This window comes from Macaca mulatta, chromosome 1 (genome assembly GCF_049350105.2).
Source record: "Macaca mulatta isolate MMU2019108-1 chromosome 1, T2T-MMU8v2.0, whole genome shotgun sequence".
NCBI lineage: Eukaryota > Metazoa > Chordata > Mammalia > Primates > Cercopithecidae > Macaca > Macaca mulatta.
Genome location: NC_133406.1, coordinates 111129228 through 111153568, shown reverse-complemented (window position 1 = coordinate 111153568; position 24341 = coordinate 111129228). Strand labels below are relative to the sequence as shown.

General features: G+C 44.3%; 1 protein-coding gene across 16 annotated transcripts in view; it reads right to left on the bottom strand.

Moving 5' to 3' along the window:
* Nucleotides 1–24341, bottom strand: part of GON4L (gon-4 like) — a 104336-nt gene that overhangs the window by 59819 nt on the left and 20176 nt on the right. For 10 of the 16 annotated variants that reach the window (XM_077942366.1, XM_077942363.1, XM_077942370.1 and 7 more), the window contains 6 exons: nt 12986–13177; nt 7650–7840; nt 6840–6914; nt 5986–6036; nt 1289–1339; nt 882–977 (listed from right to left, as the gene is read on the bottom strand). In XM_077942366.1, coding sequence (XP_077798492.1) covers nt 882–977; nt 1289–1339; nt 5986–6036; nt 6840–6914; nt 7650–7840; nt 12986–13177 — 656 coding nt within the window. Of the gene's footprint in view, nt 1–881; nt 978–1288; nt 1340–5985; nt 6037–6839; nt 6915–7649; nt 7841–12985; nt 13228–17674; nt 17822–24341 lie in introns of all 16 variants that reach the window. The other 6 variants (XM_077942401.1, XM_077942374.1, XM_077942362.1 and 3 more) reach the window with 5 other exon arrangements.

The following is a 24341-nucleotide window of genomic DNA, read 5'->3' as shown; positions in this document are numbered from 1 at the left end:
TGGCAAAACCCTGTCTCTACTAAAAATACAAAAATTAGCCAGGCATGGTAGCGCACGCCTGTAATCCCAGCTACTCAGGAGGCTGAGGCAGAAGAATCGCTTGAACCTGGGAGGTGGAGATTGCAGTGAGTCAACATCGCACACTGCACTCCATAGGCAACAGAGGAGATTTAAAAAAAAAAAAAAAAAATCCTAAAGGTGGGGACAGGGATCAGATCACTATCCTAATCCATATTACAAAGTGTAAGGCCTTGGTCTAAAATCCTTTTACAAAACAATTTAAAGAATACATTAAGAAACAAGTCAAAGGACATATTAACACAGCAATGAAAGTGAACAAAGTATAGCTAAAACCAGTAGTATAAATGAATCTCAAAAGCATAATGTTGAATTTTAAAAAGCTAGGAACAAAACATATAAACATGGGTCCATTTATATAAAGTTCAAAACAGTAACAATTGAACTATAGTGTGTAGAGATACATATTGAGGTGATATAACTATAAAGAAAAGCAAAGAAATAATTACTAAAAGGCAGGGTTGTAGTTATTTTTAGGGGGAGGGAGGTGATTATGACTGGGGAGTGTATACGGGGGTGTCCTAGTAATGTTATAGTTCTTGACTTTGCTATGAGTTTCATGAGGATTTGCATTATAATAACCAAAGCTATACATTTTTATTCTATGCATGTTTCTATGCTATATTTCATAATACAATAGATTATAAAATTAAGGGAGTATAAAAGGTAGAAAAACAGCTTAAAGCACAGAAATGAGCTGAAAAAATAACCATGTCTCAATCCTCTCTACAAGTGACATTACTAAAGAAGCAAAGTATACCCTGCTTTATTAAGACAAACATTACCAACTAACATTCACTGACCTCTTCAGCAGTTTCATCTTCTTCTTCATCATCCGGCTGGTATTCTTCATCTGAGGAATCATCTTCTTCAAGGTGGATATCCACAAACTGAGGAGGCTACATTAGTACAATTAGAAAGAAATGAACTAATGGGAAACACAAATCATACGTATTTGGAAAATAAGGGGAAGAAGCAGGGCAGGAAAAAAAAAAATCCTAAGAGCATAATGTACAGCTAAAGCAAATAACACGAGGCAGAGGTTAAAGTGAATTCCATGAGATGCAAACCTAAGAGTAATAGAATGGAAAAAAACAAAGCTGGAATTAAAACAAAGATTGATCAAGAAAAGTTAAAGAGGAAGTACTTAAGTTTCAAAACCGATGAAGTCTTTCTGGAAAAGAATAACAATTATTTCTTCCAAGTTTACCTTAATTTCATTGGCCTTCTTAATTGGTGAAATATTCCATGTTGGAATTACCTACCAACAAAGAATATAAATAAGTTATCTTAACTGAAATAATTGTTTTTCATGTTTACTTCCTCTGTACCATCACTAACAGCCATATACTTAACAAGTACCTGCAGTGATCTAGAGGTGTTGTTATCCCTGAGGGTATACTCTCAATTATTTGTCAGAGTTAGAAAGAAGGAAACGAGGAAAGAATCTATTACAGTCATGAGCATTTCTGCCTTACACCTGGTAAGCCTCACTTCTTTCTATAAATGAAGAAAACAATGTCTACCTTGTTCATATCACAGCTGCGGTTCACATGGAACAACAGATGTGAAAACTATTTATAAACTATTAAACTACATAAATCTAAGATATTTTGGTTACAGTAGTCTTTTAACAGCAATATATTTTTGTAATCAGTTACATAAAACCACCGTACGTACAACTCCAAAAGCCAGCCATGAAAAGCTTTTATGGACTATTCTGCCTATGGAGTAGACCTGCTCTGCCTATGGAGCTGCTTTTAAAAAAAAAAAAAAAAAAAAAAAAAAAAACACTTTTACCAGGGGATTTAGGGCAAAGTTTCAAGTTGTCCACACTTATTTTTCCAATAGGACATGAAAAAACAACACAGAGATATAAAGCAAATATGGCAAAATATTACTCTTAGAATTTACATACATTGTAACAATCTTTCAACTTTTTGAATGTTTGAAAATTTTTATAAGAGCTAGAGGGAAAGTTTTTCTTGTTTTTGTTTTTGTTTTGAGACAGGATCTTGCCCTGTTGCCCAGGCTAGAGCAGTAGCACTATCAGAGCTCACTGCAGCCTCAAATTCCTGAGCTCAAGTGATCCTCCTGCCTCAGCCTCCCGATTAGGACTACAGGCATGCCTCCTCACCAGACCTCGCTAATTTTTAAAATTTTTTGTAGACACAGAGTCTCATTAGATTTCCTAGGCTGGTCTCAAACTCCTGGGCTCAAACAATCCTCCCATCTCAGCCTCTCAAAGCACTGGGATTATAGGTGTGAGCCACCACACCTAGCCTAAAGAACTTTTTTAAAGTTCTTATATATTGCTGATAAAATGCCATTGAGGATGTATAATTTCTTGACCATTTAATTGTAACCCAACCAAAATCACCTTATGAACAAAAGCCAACTGGCCATTAGGTTCTGTCTCTAAAAGGAGTCTTAGCTTCTCAAATCAAATCAGCCCTGCTATGTTCTGACCATTTACCTAGTGCTGTGTAGATGGGACCAATACAGGGTAAAGGGAATGATGTGATTCAGGTCCATTTCCCTTTCCTACCTACTGCCAAATCCATTAGAAAGGCAAGCCAGCATTCAGAAGTGTGTTGGAGTCAGTCTAGTAAGAATTAAGAAGGCCAAGTATAGTGGCTCATGCCTGTAATCCCTGCACGTAGGGAGATCAAGACAGAAGGATCACTTGAGCCCAGGAGTTTGAGATGAGCCTGGGCAACACAGCAAGACCCTATTTCTACAAAAAAAAAAGTTTCAAAAAAACCAATTAGCTGGGCATGGTGGCACATGCCTGTAGGCCTAGCTGTTTGCCAGGCTGAGGCAGGAGGATCCCTTGAGCACAGGAGTTCAAGGCAGCAGTGAGCTATGATTAGGCCACTGTACTCTAGCCTGAGCAACAGAGCAAGTCTCTAAAAAAAAAGGAAAGAAAGAAGCAGCAAGAGACCTACATTTTAATACCTGCTCTCCTACATAAACTACACAGTATTGGATGGCCCAACTTCTCTACATCTATATTTATGGCCAATAAACACAATCCAGAGCCTAATTTGGATCTCCTTGGATTTTTTTTCACCAAATCAAATAAAGAATTAATGTTAATTATATTCTTTTTTTTTTTCCTGTAAGACACAGTCTTGCTCTATCACCCAGGCTGGAGTGCAGTGGTATGATCTCCGCTCACTGCAACCTCTCCCTCCTGGGTTCAAGCGATCCTCTTGTCTCTGTAGCTGGGATTACAGGTGTCCACCACCACGCCCAGCTAATTGTTGTATTTTTAGTAGAGACGGGGTTTCACCAAGTTGGCCAGGCTGGTCTCAAACTCCTGACCTCAGGTGATCCACCTGCCTCGTCCTCCCAAAGTGCTGGAATTACAGGCGTGAGCCACTGCGCCCAGCCATGTTAATTATATTCTATATGTCAAGTAGACTTCACAGAACTTCCTCATTGGTAGCTGCTTTCATCATAGCTACCACCTATTCATTTGTGATCACATCCTGGAGAAAGATGAAATTTCAATTTATGCAATGAGGGTTAGTCAACCAGACCAAAAAAGTTACGTGATTGCCAAAAAAAAGGTCGATTTGACCTTAGGCTACATTAGGATAAATTAATAATCTGGAACACTGTGGAGATAATCTAACTATACTAGTCAAACCACATCTGGTTCAGTAGTCTTCTTTTGGCATACCTTTTTTTTTTTTGAGATGGAGTCTCGTTCTATCGCCCAGGCTGGAGTGCAGTGGCGCGATCTTGGCTCACTGAAAGCTCTGCCTCCCAGGTTCACGCCATTCTCCTGCCTCAGCCTCCAGAGTAGCTGGGACTACAGGCGTCTGCCACCACGCCTGGCTAATTTTTGTATTTTCAGTAGAGACGGGGTTTCACCGTGTTAGCCAAGATGGTCTCCATCTCCTGACCTCACGATCCGCCCCCCTCAGCCTCCCAAAGTGCTGGGATTACAGACGTGAGCCACTGTGCCCGGCTCTTTTGGCATACTTTTATGGCATACTTTTAAGGATATGGGATGGGCACAGTGGCTCATGCCTGTAATCCTAGCATGTTGTGAGGCCAAGGCGGGTGATCACATGGGCCAATTCAAAAGCAGCCTGGCCAACATGGTGAAACTCCACCTCTACTAAAAATACAAAAAATAGACGGGTGTGGTGATGCATGCCTATAATCCCAGCTACTGAGCAGGCTGAGGTATGAGAATCACTTGAACCTGGGAGCCAGAGGTTGCGGTGAGCTGAGATTGCACCACTGCATTTCAGCCTGGGTGACAGAGTGAGACTCCATCTCAAAACAAAAAGGCCAGACACAGTGGCTCCGCCTGTAATCCCAGTACTTTGGGAGGCCAAGGCGGGTAGATCACTTGAGGTCAGGAGTTTGAAACCAGTCTGGCCAACATGGTGAAACCCCATCTCTACTAAAAATTTAAAAAAAAAAAAAAAAAAATTAGCCGTGCATGGTGGCATGCACCTGTAATCCTAGCTACTCAGGAGGCTGAGGCAGAAGAATCACTTAAACTTGGGAGGCGGAGGTTGCAGTGAGCCAGAATCATGCCACTGCACTCCAGCCTGGATGATGAAGCAAGACTCCATCTCAAAAAAAAAAGTCGGGGGACAAATTGGGGGATGTATAGCCAAGAAAATGTTATGAAACGACATACTAGTTTTTTTCAACTGTAGGAAAAGTCATGTGGAAGAATACACCAATTTCTTTTCTTGCTTTTTTTTCTAGACAGGGTCTCATTATGTTGCCCAGGCTGCTCTTGAACTCCTGGCTTCAAGCGATCTTCCTACCTCCACCTACCAAAGTGCTGGGATTACAGGTATGAGCCACGACGCCCAGCCTAGACTTGTTTCTTATATCAGGCTCCAAGGAATAAAACCAGGACAGATAAAACCTATGATACGTATTTTCAGTCTGTAAGGCAAATCTTCCTTACTATCAGAAATATAATGAACTCCCTCATGACTACTAACTGTCTTGTAAGCACGAACTAGTCAAGTGCTTATTAAGAAGGATATAGCATAGCTCCAAGCACCAAAGAGCTTGCTGTACCAGAATACTTCAGATGTCTTCAAGTGGTTCTCACACTTTAGTATTCAAAAGAATTAACTGTTGTGTTTTTGCCAATGCATATTCCAAGGCCCTGCCCATGGGTCCTGATTCTCTGGTCTGGGGTGGGCCCAAAAGTATGGGGATTATTTTGTTTGTTTTTGTATTTGTTTTTTTGAGACAGTCTCACTCCGTTGCCCAGGCTGTAGTGCAGTGGTGTAATCTCCACTCATTGCAACCTCCGCCTCCCGGGTTCAAGCGATTCTTGTGCCTCAGCCTCCCAAGCAGCTGGGATTACAGGCGCACACCTCCACACCCACCTAATTTTTGTATTTTTAGTAGAGACAGAGTTTCACTATGTTGGCCAGGCTGGTCTCGAACTCCTGACTTCGAGTGATTCACCTGCCTCGGCCTCCCAAAGTGCTGGGATTACAGGCATGAGCCACTACACCTGGCCAAAAGTATGTATTTTTAATAAGCATGCCTGAGGGATCCCACACCAAAGTGATTTTTATGGAACTGTCCCCTAGAACACACTATGAAAAATACTAAACACTTTGCAACAAGTGTTGTAACATAAATAGAAAAACTGGTCTCACCCATTGGTTTCAGCCATTCCAAATGGTTATCTTTCTAGCAATTCCAAAAAGCAATGCTTCATATCTACTAAAATAAACTATGATCATTATAGCTTATGATCATGTAGAAACAATTCTACTGTCTTTTACAAATACTTCTTTAAAGAGGAAAATTCAGACCACAATCTTTCCTATATTTTTCCCTATGGGTGAATTAGATCCTATTTACCAAGCTAAAAACAACCAACAAACAAAAAAACAGAATGCTTACCACTCCTTTTTCCACTACTTCCTTCAGTTTAGAGCGTGTCATTTTAGGCTCCTAAGGAGAAAAAAACAGAAAGGAAATATTCAATAAAAATCACAGCTCAGTGAGGTGGCTCATGCCTGTAATCCTAGCATTTTAGGGACAAGGTGGGAGGATGGCTTGAGGTCAGGAGTTTGAGACCAGCCTGGGCAACATAGTGAGATACCCCCTACAAAAAAAATTGTTTTAAATTAGCTGGGCATAGTCGCATGCTCCTGTAGTCCCAGCTACTCAGGAGGCTGAACCGGGAGGATCTCTGAGTCTAGCTTAGGAGTTTGAGTCTAGCCTTGGTGACACAGCACGACCTTGTCTCTAAAAAATAATAATAATAAAGACCGGGCGTGGTGGCTCAAGCCTGTAATCCCAGCACTTTGGGAGGCCGAGACGGGTGGATCATGAGGTCAGAAGATTGAGACCATCCTGGCTAACACAGTGAAACCCCGTCTCTACTAAAAAAAATACAAAAATCTAGCCGGGCGAGGTGGCGGGCGCCTGTAGTCCCAGCTACTCGGGAGGCTGAGGCAGGAGAATGGCGTAAACCCGGGAGGCGGAGCTTGCAGTGAGCTGAGATGCGCCACTGCACTCCAGTCTGGGTGACAGAGTGAGACTCCGTCTCAACAACAACAACAACAAAAATAATAATAATAATAATAAAATAACAAATAAAATAAATAAAAATTACCACGTAATTCTTGTGTTTTGGGATGCTAACTTTCACCCCAGCTGCCAAACTGTTTACAAACTCCTAAGTGACTTCCTACCCTTAGCCAGTTTACAGAAAACTCTGTTCCAAGACATTAAAAGAGTCAACTACTCACAAACATTGGCATATCTTCTGACTCACTGATGGCTGCTTTCATCATAGCTACCACATGTTCATTTGTGATTACTTCCTGGAGAAAGATGAAATTACACTTTATGCGACAAGGGTTTGTCACCTAGACAATACTCTTCTCTCTATGTAACTCTGTTAGACGTGTGTACAGGACAAATGAGAACCATATACTCGAATAGCATCAGACTGGGATAAAGCAACGCAACTGAAAGCAAAGAAGGCAGAAGTAAGTTTTGGCCAGAACCACAGTTTCAAACAAGGTAGCAGCAAATGAACCAATCTCATTAGCTGCTACTAGGAACAGGAATGGCTCACATAAAAAGAGATCCTGAGGTAAGTAACTACATGCTTAAGGGAAAGAGTAACAAAGAGTAAAGGCTCTGCAAATAGCTGTGTTGCTACATATCAAGAAAAGTATTTACATATGTACGAAGAGCAATGAACTATTAACCGGGCATCTTTTTAGACATATCGACCCACAAAAGAGTATACCCACTATGAACATTATCAACATTGAATCTGCTAAACAATACAGTAAATATGCAAATCAGTGGAAAACAGAAACAGTTTATCTTTCCAATTAAATTCTTCTTTAACGTGTTCATATTTCAAACTTGTACTGAGTACAAGGCGAAAGCTATCTTAAATATGTAAAAATGTATAATGTTCTATCACAGGTAACCCATAAAATCGGTAATTAACATGCCAAAAGTCAAGAATTTGCTGAGTATTTTTATACGCTTTCCATGAAAAAGTTCCCTTCCATTAACATAGCTGCCCCAGTCTTACTCACATGAAGGATGTTTCGGACATTGACCGCTGTTAGATTGTGCTGCTTGGCACCATCCTCCAAGGTACGGTCAAGCATGTCGTCCAGTTTCAGGTCATATGCCAAGGTCCCTTCTTGACCCCTTCCATCTCGTTTCCTCTTGGTACCCTTTTTCTTTTTTCTCCTTTTCTCACTTTCTTCATTGTCTTGTTCTTCTGCAAATAAACCAAGAGCATCACCAGAATTCCAAAATAGCTGCTCCAGGAACTTAGCCCAGAAAGCTGACAGTAAAGTGGATAAATCTCAAAAGCATTATGCCAAGTGAAAGAAACCAGATGTAAAAGGACACATATTATATGACAGTATACCCAGTATAGAACATTTGCACAGAAGATGCAAAACTATGGAAATAGAAAAGAAATTAGTGGTTGCCAATGTTTGAGAACAGGGAATAGCAAAGGGGAATTAGGCAACTTTTGGGGTGACAGAAATGTTCCACATTGGTTGTGGCAGCACTTAACACAACTGTATATATTTTTCTTTCTTTTGTTTTTTTGAGATGGAGTTTCGCTCTTGTTGCCCAGGCTGGAGTGCAATGGTACAATCTTGGCTCACCGCAACCTCTGCCTCCTGGGTTCAAGTGATTCTCCTGCCTCAGCCTCCTGAGTAGCTGGGATTACAGGCGTGTGTCACCACGCCCAGCTAATTTTGTATTTTTAGTAAAGACCGGGTTTCTCCATGTTGCTCAGGCTGGTCTCGAACTCCCGACCTCAGGTGATCCACCCGCCTCAGCCTGCCAAAGTGCTGAGATTACAGGCGTGAGCCACCACACTTGGCCCCACTGTACATATTTTTCAAAACTCATCAGATACATTTTATTTTATACCTCAATAAACCTAATGTAACTTACTACATTAACAAAACGAAAGAGGAAAAAAACATGATCTTAATAGAGATAGGAAAAAGCATTTGATGAAATTCAATATATGAAAAAACTCAGAAAACTTAGGAAAAGAAAATTATTTCCTTAACCTAAAAAATATTTCTATGGAAAGCCTGTAACTATCCTCATATATAATGAAGGAATACTGAACATTTTCCTGTTGTGTTCAGAAATAAGACACAGATGTCGACTATCACTACTACTTATAACCTACATAGTAATGAAGGTCTAGAATATGCAATAAGAAAAATTACATGTTCATTTTAAAACCATTTGCCAAAGTGAGGCTGGACGCAGTGGCCCACTGCCTGTAATCCCAGCCCTTTGGGAGCCCAAGGCAGGTAGATCACCTGAGGTCAGAAGTTCAAGACCAGCCTGGCCAACATGGTGAAACCCTGTCTCTACTGAAAATACAAAATTAGCCGGGCACGGTGGTGTGCCCCTGTAATTCCAATTACTCAGGAGGCTAAGACAGGAGAATCACTTGAACCCGGGAGATGGAGGCTGCAGTGAGCCGAGATCACACCACTGCACTCAAGCCTAGGCGACGGAGCAAGAGTCACACACACACAGAAACCATTTGCTAAATCAAATAAAGAAGTCTTTAGTCATGTGTCTGTGTTATGTTTCACAATAAAAAATTCAGTATTTCAAAAGAATTTTAAGGATGCCTAACCTTATGAGCTAGCATTTCCATCCAACAAAAAAGAAGTACACATGTTCAGCAAAAAATCTATAGATTATTCACAGCAGCACCACTCAGAGTAGCTACAACTGAAAACTATCCAAATGCTCATCAAGAATTGAATGCGGCCACGTGCAGTGGTTTGCACCTGTGACCCAGCACTTTGGGAGGCCAAGGTGGGTGGATCATTTGAGGTCAGGAGTTCAAGATCAGCCTGACCAACATGGTGAAACTCTGCCTCTACTAAAAAAAAAAAAAAAAAAAAAAAAAAAATTAGCTGGCTGTGGTGGCATGTGCCTTTAGTCCCAGCTACTTGGGAAACTGAAGCAGAAGAATCGCTTGAACCCAGGAGGGAGCGGCTGCAGTGAGCCAAGATTGCACCATTGCACTCCAGCCTGGGCGACGAGAGCAAAACTCCATATCAAAAAAAAAAAAAAAAAAAAAAAGGGCCAGGCACAGTGGCTCATGCCTGTAATCCCAGCACTTTGGGAGACTGAGGCGGGTGGATCATGAGGTCAGGACTTCGAGACCAGCCTGACCAACATGATGAAACCCCGTCTCTACTAAAAATACAAAAATTAGCAGGGGAGCGGTGGCACGCGCCTATAATCCCAGCTACACGGGAGGCTGAGGCAGGAGAATTGCCTGAACTCAGAGATTGCAGAGGTTGCAGTGAGCCGAGATCACGCCACTGCACTCCAGCCTGGGAGTAACAATGGGCACAAAGAAGCAAAAAGAAAAAACAAAACCAAGAGTTGAATGGATAAAGAAAACATAAAGCAGACCAGGTGAGGAGGCTCATGCCTGTAATCCCACACTTTGAGAGATCAAGGAGGGACTGCTCGAGCTCAGAAATACAAAATCAGCCTGGGCAACATAGTGAAAACCGTCTCTAAAAAAATAATAATAATAAAATAAAAATGAAAATTAGCCAGGCATTGTGGTGTGCACCTAAAGTCCCAGTTACTGGGGAGGCTGAAGTGGGAAGGTCACTTGAACCTAGGAGTTCAAGGTTGCAGTGAGCTTTGATGATGTCACTGAACTTCCAGCCTGGGTGACAGAGCAGTACCTATCTCTTAAAAAAAAAAAAAAAAAAAGGCCGGGCGCGGTGGCTCAAGCCTGTAATCCCAGCACTTTGGGAGGCTGAGACGGGCGGATCACGAGGTCAGGAGATCGAGACCATCCTGGCTAACACGGTGAAACCCTGTCTCTACTAAAAAATACAAAAAACTAGCCGGGCGAGGTGGCAGGCGCCTGTATTCCCAGCTGCTCAAGAGGCTGAGGCAGGAGAATGGCATAAACCCGGGAGGCGGAGCTTGCGATGAGCTGAGATCCAGCCACTACACTCCAGCCTGGGCGACAGAGCGAGACTCTGTCTCAAAAAAAAAAAAAAAAAAAAAAAATTTAAAGAAAAGAAAATAAAAAGATACATAAAATATTCAAACAACAGAATGATACACAGCAATAAAAATGAACAGTCTACGAGTACATCCAAGAATATGGATGAATTTCATAAATATAAAACAATGTTGGCCGGGCGCGGTGGCTCATGCCTGTAATCCCAGCACTTTGGGAGGCCGAGGCAGGTGGATCACGAGGTCAGGAGATCAAGACCATCTTGGCTAACACGGTGAAACCCTGTTTCTACTAAAAGATACAAAAAATTAGCCGGGCCTGGTGGCAGGCGCCTGTAGTCCCAGATACTTGGGAGGCTGAGGCAGGAGAATGGTGTGAACCCGGGAGGCGGAGCTTGCAATGAGCCGAGATTGTGCCACTGCACTCCAGCCTGGGCGGCAGAGCGAGACTTCGTCTCAACAACAAAAACAAAACAAGGCCGGGCGCGGTGGCTCACGCCTGTAATCCCAGCACTTTGGGAGGCCGAGATGGGCGGATCACGAGGTCAGGAGATCGAGACCATCCTGACTAACATGGTGAAACCCCGTCTCTACTAAAAATACAAAAATTAGCCGGGCGCGGTAGCAGGCGCCTGTAGTCCCAGCCACACAGGAGGCTGAGGCAGGAGAATGGCGTGAACCCGGGAGGCGGAGCTTGCAGTGAGTGGAGATCGCGCCACTGCACTCCAGCCTGGGAGACAGAGCGAGACTCCGTCTCAAAAAAAAACAAAAACAAAAACAAAAACAAAACAAAACAAAAAAAACAATATTGAGGCTGGGCATGGTGACTCACACCTGTAATCCCAGCACATCGGGAGGCCGAGGCTGGCAGATCACCTGAGCTCAGGAGTTCAAGACCAGCCTGGCCAACATAGTGAAACCCCGTCTCTACTAAAAATAAAAAAATTAGCCCTGCATGGTGGCCGTGCCTGTAATCCCAGCTACCCAGGAGGCTGAGGCAGGAGAATCGCTGGAACCCGGGAGGTGGACACTGCAGTGAGCCAAGATAGCACTACTGCACTCCAGTCTGGGTGACAGAGCAAGACTCTGTCTCAAAAGAAAAAACAACAAAAAAAAAACATTGAGAGAATAAACGCAGTCACAATGCCAGGCACGGTGGCTCACGCCTGTCATCCCAACACTTTGGGAGGCCGAGGCAAGAGGATCAATTGAGCACAGGAGTTTGAGACCAGCCTGGGCAATACAGTGGGGCTCCATCTCTACAAAAAAAATTTTTTTAATTAGCTGGCTGGGCTGGGTGCAGTGGCTCATGCCTGTAATCCCAGCACTTTGGAAAGCCAAGGCAGACAGATCACCTGAGGTCAGGAGTTCAAGACCAGCCTGGCCAACATGGTGAAACCCCGCCTCTACAAAAAAAAAAAACAAAAATTAGCTGGGCATGATGGCAGGTGCCTGTAATCCCAGCTGCTAGGGATGCTGAAGCAGGAGAATTGCTTGAACCCAGGAGGTGGAGGTTGCAGTGAGCTGAGATCAAGCCACTGCATTCCAGTAGCCTGGGCAACAAAGCAAGATTCTATCTCAAAAAAAAAGAAAAAAAATATTAGCTGGCCGTGATAGCACGCGCTTACAGTCCCAGCTACTCAGGGCTGAGACAAAAAGATCACTTTAACCCAGGAGGTCAAGGCCACAGTGAGCTGTGATGGCACCACTACACTCCAGTCTGAGTGACAGAGTGAGACCCTGTCTTCAAAAAAAAAAAAAAAAAAAAAAGGCAGTTATAAAATGTACACACATGATTCCATTCAAATAAAAGACAAAAAGACAAAACAACTGGCTGGGCGCAATGGCTCACACCTGTAATCCCAGCACTTTGTGAAGCCAAGGTGGTTGGATCACCTGAAGTCAGGAGTTCGAGACCAGCCTGGCCAACATAGCAAAACCATGTCTCTACTAAAAACACAAAAATTAGCTGGGTGTGGTGGCAGGCGCCTGTAATCCCAGCTACTCTGGAGGCTGAGGCAGGAGAATCATTTGAACCCAGGAGGCAACAGTTGCAGTGAGCCAAGATCAAGCCCCTGTACTCCAGCCAAGAACGAAACTCCGTCTCAAAAGGAAAATAAAAAAAAAAATTGAACCAATATATGCTGCTAGACATCAGGAGAGTGGTTAACCTCTGGGTAGAGGGTAACTGAAAGGGAAGACAAGATGGACTTCTGGGTACTGATAACATTCTGTATCTCGATCTGGGTCCTGCTTACAAGGGTGTATTAAATTTGTGAAAATATAGTGAATTCAGGATATCTTAGGATATGTGCAGTTTTCTACATATTATACTTCAATAAAGATGTTTCATTTAATTAAAAAGAAGGAAGCCTACCCATTGGAATGAAGAGTCCACCATCTTCTGTCTCTTCCTCAGGTTGGTGAAACAGAGTCCTGAGTGGCTTTTCTTGAGGAGAAGCACAAACATCTGGCTGGGTTGATTTCCTGGGCTGGCTTACTGGTTTTGCAGATTGGCTGCCTGATGGCAGTGAAGGTATCTCCCCTTCAGAATGCATTTGAGGTTTCCCTGAAGAATCACAAATATTGCTCCACACTTTGACCATTCTGAATCATACTCTGTTGTAGAATTCAGCGTCTTATTATAGTCTTTCTAGGTAGACAACTTCATGAATTAAGCATTTACTATACAGGCATTTTCCTTTCTTAAATCAAAGCTCAGATCCAATTTACTCATCTGTAAAGTCAGGGAGATAAACTAGGTAATTGCTAAGGTCTTTTGGTTTCTAACATGCTTTCAGTTTTGTATTTTTTCCTACGAAAAATCAGACTCATAATTGTAGAGGAAATTCCTGATGACATTTTATATAGATGACCATTAAAACCACATTTCATCAACTATAATTATAAAATGCCCTGACCTTGTAAATGAATTTGACAGAGCAGAAGAGTAACTGTCACCATAAAATTGTAAATATATGCTTCTACAGTCCACTAGACAACTTTCTCACCTCAACACTTCATAAACACTCCCTTTGTCGGGGGAGTAGGTGAGGATAGCATTAAAAAGACAAAGAAAAACGGGGTGACGGTGCATGCTTATAGTCCTAGTTATTTGGGGAACTGAGCTGGGAGGATGGCTTGAGGCCAGGATTTTGAGGTTACAGGGAGATATGACTGCACCACTGCACTCCAGACTGGGCGATGCAGCAAGACCCTGTCGTGCAAAAAAAAGCCAGGTGCTTTTTTTTTTTTTTTTTTTTTTTTGGAGACGGAGTCTCGCTCTGTCGCCCAGGCTGGAGTGCAGTGGCCGGATCTCAGCTCAGGGCAAGCTCTGCCTCCCGAGTTCCCGCCATTCTCCTGCCTCAGCCTCCCGAGTAGCTGGAACTACAGGAGCCCGCCACCTTGCCCGGATAATTTTTTGTATTTTTTAGTAGAGACGGGGTTTCACCGTATTAGCCAGGATGGTCTCGATCTCCTGACCTCATGATCCGCCCGTCTCGGCCTCCCAAAGTACTGGGATTACAGGCTTGAGCCACCACGCCCGGCCAAAAGCCAGGTGCTTATAGTCATTAGGTGGCTCATGACTATAATCCCAGCACTTTGGGAGGCCGAGGCAGGAGGATCACTTGAGCCCAGGAGTTTGAAACCAGTCTGAGCAACATATCGAGGCTTTGTCTCTACTAAAAATAAAAATTTTTTAAAATTAGGCTAGGCCAGGTGGCTCACACCTGTAATCCCATTACTTTGGGAAGCCAAGGCAGGAAGATTGCTTGAGCCAGGATCCAGGAGTTTGGGACCAGCCTGGGCAACATAAGGAGACACCTTGTCTCTACAAAAGTGAGGGGCTCTAAAATTAGCTGGGTGTGGGGATACACACCTGTGGTCCCAGCTACTTAGGAGGGTGTGGTGGGAGAATCACTTGGGCCCTGGAGTTCAAGGCTGCAGTGAGCTGTGAACATGCCATTGCACTCCAGCCTGGGTGTCAGAGCAAGATACTGTCTCTCTCTCTCTCTCTCTCTCTCTCTCTCTCTCACACACACACACACACACACACACACACACGCAAAGAAATATTCATGTAGTATTAAAAGTAGGCTGGGCGCAGTGGCTCACATCTGTAATCTCAGTATTTTGGGAGGCTGAGGTAGGCAGATCACTTGAGGTCAGGAGTTGGAGACCAGCCTGGCCAACATGATGAAACCTTGGCTGTAAAAAAAAAAAAAAAAACACACAAAAATAAGCCAGGCATGGTGGCAGGCACCTGTAATCCCAGTTACTTGGGAGGCTAAGGCAGGGGAATTGCTTGAACCTGGGAGGCAGAGGTTGCAGTGAGCCAAGACAGTGCCACTTCACTCCAGCCTGGGCAACAGAGCAAAACTCCATCTCAAACAAAACAAACAAACAAAAAAAGAATGCTGGGCACAATGGCTCATGCCTGTAATCCCAGCACTTTGGGAGGCCAAGATGGGTGGATTACTTGAAGTCAGGAGTTCGAGACCAGCTTGGCCAACATGGCAAAACCCCATCTCTACTAAAAATACAAAAAATTAGCCAGGCAAGGTGGCAGGCATCTGTAATCCCAGCTACTTGGGAGGCTGAGGTAGGAGAACATGTTGAACCCAGGAGGCGGAGGTTGCAGTGTGCCGAGATTGCGCCATTAAACTCCAGCCTGGGCGACAGAGCGAGACTCTATATCAAAAAAAAAAAAAAAAAAAAAGTAAAAAGTAAATATCAGAAATCAGGCTATCAAGGAAACAGCTTGCATATATACAGAATATCCCTGGACTATACACAAAAAAATTGTTTAAAAGTTACCTGGGAAGAAGACTTGGGGAGCAAGAGTACAGAGTGAAAGGACACCTAAATTTTCACTGTGTACTTGTTCTATTCCCGAATTTTTTCCCTAGTTTGTGCACTACTTAGTTGAACATTTTCTTTCAAAACACATAGCCAGTCTTTATACTTGGGTCTCACTCTGTCGCCTAGCCTGGAGTGCAGTGGCATTGTTATAGCTTACTTCCATCACACCATCCAGCTAAATTTTCCGTTTTAATGGTGTTTATTCTAATAGAATTTTACTCGTTCTTCTAAATTTGACTTACATACCCTAATTTCCACTTATGCTTCTTCTTTCTTTGCCTCCTAAAAGTGAGTAGCATGATTTTAGCTTATAATTAGTTGATCTGTACTGTTCTCAGCTAATTTTGATGTGATGATCGGCCAGCCGTGGTGGTTCACACCTGTAATCCCAGCACTTTGGGAGGCTAAGGTGGGCTAATCGCCTGAGCTCAGGAGTTAGAGACCATGCTGGATAACATGGTGAAACCTCGTCTCTACTAAAATACAAAAAATTAGCCAGGCGTGGTGGCCGGTGCCTGTAATCCCAGCTATTCAGGAGGCACAAGAATCACCTGAACCTGGGAGGCAGAGGTTGCAGTGAGCAGAGGTCGCACCACTGCATTCCAGCCTGGGCAACAGAGTGAGGCACTGTCTCCAAAAAATAAACAAATAAATATAAATTTTAAAAAAATAATTTTTGATGTTATCAACACAGAGTTCTTAGATTGGCAGTAAATAAGTTACAGATATGCTCTGAATAAGGTTTTGCTTTCTCTATTTCTCTTACCCTGCTCAGCTTCTCTTTCTGAGGTCTTTTAGCGTCCAGCATATCTATAAAGGAAGGTGGGGTCCTAAAGGGCTCAGGAAAGGGGAATTAAGTTGAAAAGCATTGTGGAGTCAGAGAGAAAAAAAAGTTGTAGAAAAAAGGAACATTTCCTCTATGTAGAGTATGAAAAATGATTTTGTGGTGCAGCTGATAATGTGTTTGCAGGGACAGATTTTTTTTTTTCCAGAGTCTCGCTGTGGGTCAGGCTGAAGTACAGTGGCACAATCTTGGGTCACTGCAACCTCCACCTCCCGGGCTCAAGCAATTCTCCTGCCTCAGCCTCCCAAGTAGCTGGGATTACAGGCATATGTCACCACGCCTGGCTAATTTTTGTATTTTTAGTAGAGACAGGGTTTCACCATGTTAGGCAGGCTGGTCTCAAACTCCTGACCTCAAGTAATCTGCCCCGCTACGCCTCCCAAAGTGCTGGGATTACAGGCATGAGCCAACGCACCCAGTCCTGCAGGGACAGTTTAAAAAGTAGTTCCAATTATTTTTCCTGGGTTTTTTTTTTTTTCTTGAGACAGAGTTCCACTCTTGTTGCCCAAGCTGGAGTGTAATGGCATGATCTTGGCTCACCGCAACCTCCGCCTCCCGGATTCAAGAGATTCTTCTGGCTCAGCCTCCTGAGTAGCTGGGATGACAGGGATGTACCAGCACACCCAGCTAATTTTGTATTTTTGGTAGAGATGGGGTTTCTCTATATTGGTCAGGCTGGTCTTGAACTCCTGACCTCAGGTGATCTGCCCACCTCCGCCTCCCAAAGTGCTGGGATTACAAGCACGAGCCACCGTGCTTGGTCAAGTAGTTCCAATTCTTTGTTGTTGCTGAGACAGGGTCTTGCTCTGTCCCCTAGGCTGGAGTGCAGTTGTGTGATCTCAGCTCACTCTGGCCTCAACCTCCTGGGCTCAAGTGATCCTTCCGCCTCAGCCTCCCAAGTAGCTGAGACTACAGGTTCCTGCCACCATGCCCAGCTAATTTTATTTTATTTTTGTAGAGATGGGGTCTCACTATGTTGCCAAGTCTGGTATTGTACTCCTGCCCTTAAGCAATCCTCCCACCTCAGCCTCCCAATGTACAGGAATAGGTGTGAGCCACCATTCCTGACCCCAAATATTTTTTAAGTAGTAAAAACGTCAGTAGAGGAGGCTCTGCCTACCAAAGTGAACCTCTGTGTTTTGAGGGGCAATACTTGCTTAGATTTTAAAGTTCTAGTATGCTTGTTTAAAAAGTCATTTGTGGGCTGGGCATGGTGGCTCACAGCTGTAATCCCAGCACTTCGGGAGGCTGAGGTGCACAGGTCACTTGAGCTCAGGAGTTTGACACCAGCCTGGCTAATGTGGTGAAACGTTGTCTTGACAAAAAATACAAAAATCAGCCAGGCATGGTAGTGCGCACCTGTAGTCCTGGCTACTTGGGAGGCTGAGGTGGGAGAGTCACTTGAGCCTGGGAGGTCAAGGTAACAGTAAGCCGCGATCACACCGCTGTACTCCAGCCTAGGTAACACCGCTGTACTCCAGCCTAGGTAACACAGTGGGAACCTGTCTAAAAAAAAAAGTCATTTGTGGCTTCATGCCTGTAATTCCAGTGTTTTGGGAGGCCAAGGCAGGAGGATTACTGGAAGTCAAGAGTTAGAGGTTGTAGTGAGCCATTATTGTACTACTGCACTCTAGCCTGGGCTACACAGTAAGACTCTGTCTCTCTAAAAATAAATAAATAAATAAAAAGTCATTTCTAGCTAAGCCCAGTGGCTCACACCTGTAATCCCAGCACTTTAGGAGGCTGAGGCAGCAGGATCACTTAAGGCCAGGAATTCTAGGTTGCAGTGAATTATGAGACCTCACCGGTTAAACAAACAAACAAAAAACATTTCCATGCTGGGCAACTTATAGAGACCTTGTGTCTGCAAAAAGTCAAAAAAAAAAAAAAAAAAAAAAAAGCAGCAGCAGCTGGGTGTGGTTGTGCAGGTTTGCAGTCCCATTTTTTTTAGCTGGATGATGTGGCTCCTGCCTATAGTCCCAGTGACTTGGTAGGATCATTTCAGCCCAGGAGTTAGAAGCTGCAGTGAGCTATGATTGTACCACTAGACTATAGCCCGGATGACAGAGTGAGACTTCATCTCTTCAAAAAAAAAAAAAAAAAGTTTAAACACTAACACCTGCAGTCAAGAAACATGATTTAGGCTGGGCAATGCAAACCCAGAAGGCAGAGCTTGCAGTGAGCCGACATCGTGCCACTGCACTCCAGCCTGTAATCCTAACACTTTGGAAGGCCGAGGTGGGTGGATCACTTGAGATCAGGAGTTCAAGACGAGCCTGGCCAACACGGCAAAACCCTGTCTCTCCTAAAAATACAAAAATTAGCCAGGCGCAGTGGCACGTGCCTGTAATCCCAGCTACTTGGGAGGCTGAGGCAAGAGAATCAACTGAGCTGAGGAGGTGAAGGTTGCAGTGAGCTAAGATCATGCCACTACACTCCAACCTGGGCAACAGAGTGAGACTCCTTCTCAAAAAAAGAAAAAAGAAACATGATTTAACAATGTATCGCCAGGCGCAGTGGCTCACACCATAATCCCAGCACTTTCGGAGGCCTACGCAGGTGGATCACAAGGTCAGGAGTTCGAGACCAGCCTGACCAACATGGGGAAACCCCGTCTCTACTGAAAATACAAAAATTAGCCAGGTGTGGTGGCAGGAGCCTGTAATCTCAGCTACTCAGGAGGCTGAGGCAGGAGAAACGCTTGAACCCAGGAAGCAGAGGTTGCAGTGAACTGAGATCACGCCACTGCACTCCAGCCTGGGTGACACAGCAAGACTCCGTCTCAAAAACAAACAACAACAAAAAAAGGTATCGATTGTAACAAAATGTCAATACTTCAAAATAATCCAACTATCTTTTCTATGCAGTATTTTCATTTTTTTCTACAGTGTATATGATGCTGCTGCATTCATAATCACAAAATTAAAATGTTATTTAAAATAAAGTAAAACAGGCCGGGCGCGGTGGCTCAAGCCTGTAATCCCAGCACTTTGGGAGGCCGAGACGGGCGGATCACGAGGTCAGGAGATCGAGACCATCCTGGTTAACACGGTGAAACCCCGTCTCTACTAAAAAATACAAAAAACTAGCCGGCCGAGGTGGCGGACGCCTGTAGTCCCAGCTACTCGGGAGGCTGAGGCAGGAGAATGGCGTGAACCCGGGAGGCGGAGCTTGCAGTGAGCTGAGATCCGGCCACTGCACTCCAGCCTGAGTGACAGCGCGAGACTCCATCTCAAAAAAATAAATAAATAAATAAAATAAAATAAAATAAAATAAAATAAAGTAAAACAACAAAAAGAACATGTACTAAACAGCAAGGTTATGGGTGATTTTTATTTTCACCTTTAAAGTTTTCAATATTTTCCAAAGTAGATATATATGAATTGTCAATCTTTCTTTCTTCCTGTTTTGTGTTACAAAAAGTAAAAAAGTTAAAGAAAAATTCTGGAGAGACTCTCACAGTGTACTTTTATTGCTATTACTTGTATATACAACTAATCAAAGTGCAAAGTAGTAGAATCAATTTTCGATTCTCCAGATGAATGAAGGGGAGTGATATAACAGATAATACTAAACCATAAATGTTTATCTAAATCTGGGTATCTGTAAACTGATTTTAAATATCTCTTAATTACACTTATCAATAACTGAGTGACTATGAACCCATAGTTATTTATCCATTCCTTCTCTAGCATTTTAATATTATAATTTCCTCCAGTTCCTTCTGACAACTTATCTTGAAAAAATATTCAATAATCTTGCTGCCTTCTCTAGCTATTTATCATCGCCCATTCCCCCACCGCAAAAAAAGGAACGAAGGCTGGGTACGGTGGCTCACGCCTGTAATCCCAACACTTTGGGAGGCTGAGGCGGGCAGAAGGTCAGGAGATCAAGACCATCCTGGCTATAGGGAAACCCCATCTCTACTAAAAATACAAAAAATTAGCCGGGTATGGTGGTGGGCGCCTATAGTCCCAGCTACTCGGCAGGCTGAGACAGGAGAACGGTGTGAACTCGGGAGGCAGAGTTTGCAGTGAGCCAAAATCCGGCCACTGCACTCCAGCCTGGGCGACAGAGCAAGACTCCGTCTCAAAAAAAAAAAAAAGGCCAGGCGCAGTGGCTCAAGCCTGTAATCCCAGCACTTTGGGAGGCCGAGACGGGTGGATCATGAGGTCAGGAGATCGAGACCATCCCGGCTAACACGGTGAAACCCCGTCTCTACTAAAAAATACAAAAAAACTAGCCGGGCGAGGTGGCGGGCACCTGTAGTCACAGCTACTCGGGAGGCTGAGGCAGGAGAATGGCGTGAACCCGGGAGGCGGAGCTCGCAGTGAGCCGAGATAGTGCCACTGCACTCCAGCCTGGGCGACAGCACGAGACTCCGTCTCAAAAAAAAAAAAAAAAAAAAAGGGAAGGAAGTGGAGGGGAGGGGAAGAGGGGAGGAGGGGAGGAGGGGAGGAAGGGAGGAAGGGAGGAAGGGGGGGAGAAGGGGAGGACAGGGATGGGCGAGAGGGAGGAAAGAAATCTCTGGTGTTTCATTCCTCCTCTTTTTTCCTTTTTTGTACAGACAAGGTCTTGCTCTGTCACCCAGGCTGGAGTGCAGTGATGCAATGAGATCTCACTGAAACCTTGAACTCCTGGGCTCAAACTGTCCCTGTTTCAACCTCCTGAGTAGCTGGGACTACAGGTATGCACCACCACACTTGGCTAATTTTTAAAAGTTTTCTGGGCTGGGGCAGTGGCTCACACCTGTAATCCCAGCACTTTGGGAGGCCAAGGTGGGCAGATCACGAGGTCAGGAGATGGAGACCATCCTGGCTAACACGGTAAAACCCCTTCTCCACTAAAAATACAAAAAATTAGTCGGGCGTGGTGGCGGGCGCCTGTAGTCCCAGCTACTCGGGAGGCTGAGGCAGGACAATCACTTGAACCCGGGCGGTAGAGCTTGCAGTGAGCTGAGACTGCGCCACTGCACTCCAGCCTAGGCAACAGAGAGAGACTCCGTCTCAAAAAGAAAAAAAAAAAAAAAAGTTTTCTGTAGAGATGGAACCTAGCTATGTTGCCCAGGCTGTTCTTGAACTCCTGGCCACAAGATCCCCACATCTTGGCCTTCCAAAGTGTTGGGATTACAGGTGTGAGCCACTGTTCCCAGCCCCATTCCTTCCTCTTTAAATCCTTCATATAATGTCCTTTCCTCAACAAACTCCTGAATCTACTCTCCAAGATCATCAATCTTCAAATGTAACCTTTTTCTCAGGTATTATCCTTATCCCTCCTTTGCTACTAAATTTTAAAGTACCTTGTTCTTAAAGCTCTCCTTCCTCTTTTCACTTTTACTACTACTTCTCCAGTTGTTCCTTCTCTGTTATCTTCCCCTCAATGCAAGGTTTTCTTTAATCCACTGTTCTTCCCCCTCCATGTCTGTTTCCATGGAGAAGAACCATGACTAACACTGTGAACATTTCTAGTCCTTGCCTCTTACTAAATTTCAATCTCAGATTTCTATTTTTGCTTGCTGGCCCTATTGTCACCTCACATTCCATTTGAGGTAGGAGATCAGCAGGACTTGTTTTCCAAGCATTGTTCAAAAGACCCCGCTGAACAAAACAGGAGCTGATCAAAAAACTGGCCAGAACCAGCTAAAAGCAAGATGGTGATGAAAGCCACCTCCTGTTGCCCTCCTCACATCTGCATGCTAAAAGAACCTCCCACCAGCACCATGACAGTTTACAAATGCCAGGGCAACCCCCAGATGTTACCTTATATGGTTTAAAAGGGGAGGGACTCTCAGTTCTGGGAACTCCTCACCCCTTTTCCAGAAAATCCATTAACAATCCGCCCCTTATTTAGCATATAATCAAAGTATACCCATATATATATGGCCATATAGATCTCATGCCTTTGGGGGGGTCACTGTTGGCCACCCCCTAGATGCTCTGGGATTTTCGGTATTTGGTATGGGGACTCTCATGGGCTGATGCCTGGATACTCTGGGTATTTTGACATTTGGCACCGTTACATATTTTTTCCTTGTTGTCTTTGTATATATACAGCTAGCCAGCAATCCACAGGGCTGCTGCTGCTGCTACTTCTCTTTCTTATGGAGCAGCCATTTCCCTTCCTCTGTTTCTCTAATAAACTTACTTTTAATTCACTCTGTTGGTTCAGTCATGATTCCTTCCATTGCAAAGCCAAGAACCCTCCTGGGCTGAGCCCCAATTTGGGGTTCACCTGCATCATTCCTTGGTGACTATGAAGGGATCAATAATAAGCCAAAGGGAACTGAGGGAGCCCTCTAGCCAGACCCTAAATTAAAACTGATTGGGTTGAGCACTGTGGCTCACACCTGTAATCCTAGCACTTTGGGAGGCCAAGGCAGGTGGATTGCCTGAGCTCAGGAGTTCTAGTCTGGGCAACACAGCAAAACCCCGGCTCTACTAAAAATACAAAAAATTAGCCAGCCACGGTGGTGCACACCTGTAATCCCAGGTACTTAGGAGGCTGAGGCACAAGAATTGCTTGAACCCAAAGACTGACTGGCACCATTTGGCCTCCACGAAAAGGTGAGTGTCCCCTTTGTTCCCCCTCAATGTGTGTTTTGTTTTTTGGGTTTTTTTTGAGATGGCATCTTGCTCTGCCACCCAGGGTGGAGTGCTGTGGCACGATCTCAGTTCACTGCAACCTCCGCCTCCCGGGTTCAAGCGATTCTCCTGCTTCAGCCTCCCGAGTAGCTGGGATGACAGGTGTCTGCCACCATGCCTGGCTAATTTTTTTATTTTTAGTAGAGACATTGGCCAGGTGGGTCTTGAGCTCCTGACCTCGTGATCCACCCACCTCGGCGTCCCAAAGTGCTGGGATTACAGGCGTGAGCCACCACGCCTGGCCGATGTGGTGGTGTTTTTTTTTTTTGAGATGGAGTCTTGTTCTGTTGCACAGGCTGGAGTGCAGTGGCGCGATCTCGGCTCACTGTAAGCTCCGCCTCCCGGGTTCACGCCATTCTGCTGCCTCAGCTTCTCAAGTAGCCGGGACTACAGGCGCCCGCCACCACGCCCAGCTAATTTTTTTGTATTTTTAGTAGAGACGGGGTTTCACCGTGTTAGCCAGGATGGTCTCGATCTGACCTCGTGATCCGCCCACCTCGGCCTCCCAAAGTGCTGGGATTACAGGCGTGAGCCACCGCGCCTGGCCAATGTGGTGTTAACTGATTTACTTTCTCTTTCACTCTCTTCTCTCTCCCTTTACCTTTTCAAATCAATCAGGAAATGGGAATGGTATCTCTAGGTTGTTAGGCAGTTCATTATCCCTCATCATCTGGGTGCCCCAGACAGAAGCACACCTGGGCATCCATGTCCTTTGTAATTTATTTTGTCACCTTCTCTCTTGGACCTTTCTCTTTAGCTTCTAATGACCTGTCATTTTACTTTTCTGCTCTTAGTGCCTAAATGCATACTTATGTTTATCCTGTTGTCATGTTTGTAGTCTCTGTTTCAGCAATTTGGATAGTTCTTTCTATTCCATGTAAGGCAGGCTTTTGTTATTTTGAGAGGTATTCCTTTGTGCTGACTCCGGGATGTCAGAGTCACATTGTTCTGTGGCCCCAACTGTGTTAGGTCTCATGTCTTTGGGCCTCACTGTTGGCCACCCCCAGATGCTCCCCAGTTTTCAGCATCTGGTATGGGGACCCTCACTGGCCAATGTCTAGATACTCCAGGTTTTTCAGCATTTGGTGCCGTTTCATTTTTTTCCTTACTCTCTTTGTCATTGCACCCACTTCAGCAACTTCTTCTAGTCCCTCCTAAAATCATAAATTTTCTTTTCTGCAACAGGTCTCTTCCTGTCTGTTTTTCTTTCTGCTCAAAATGAGGGTCCCAAATGAGATACCCTGTTCAAGCCCATTTTTCTGGAGGCCCTGACCCTCTGACCTGATGATGACTCCCTGCAATACAGAAAAGCAGCCGCCTGAACACTTTTTTTTGGTGTCTCCACTGATGGGTGAGTTCTCCACTGTCTCAGGGACTCCAAGGAC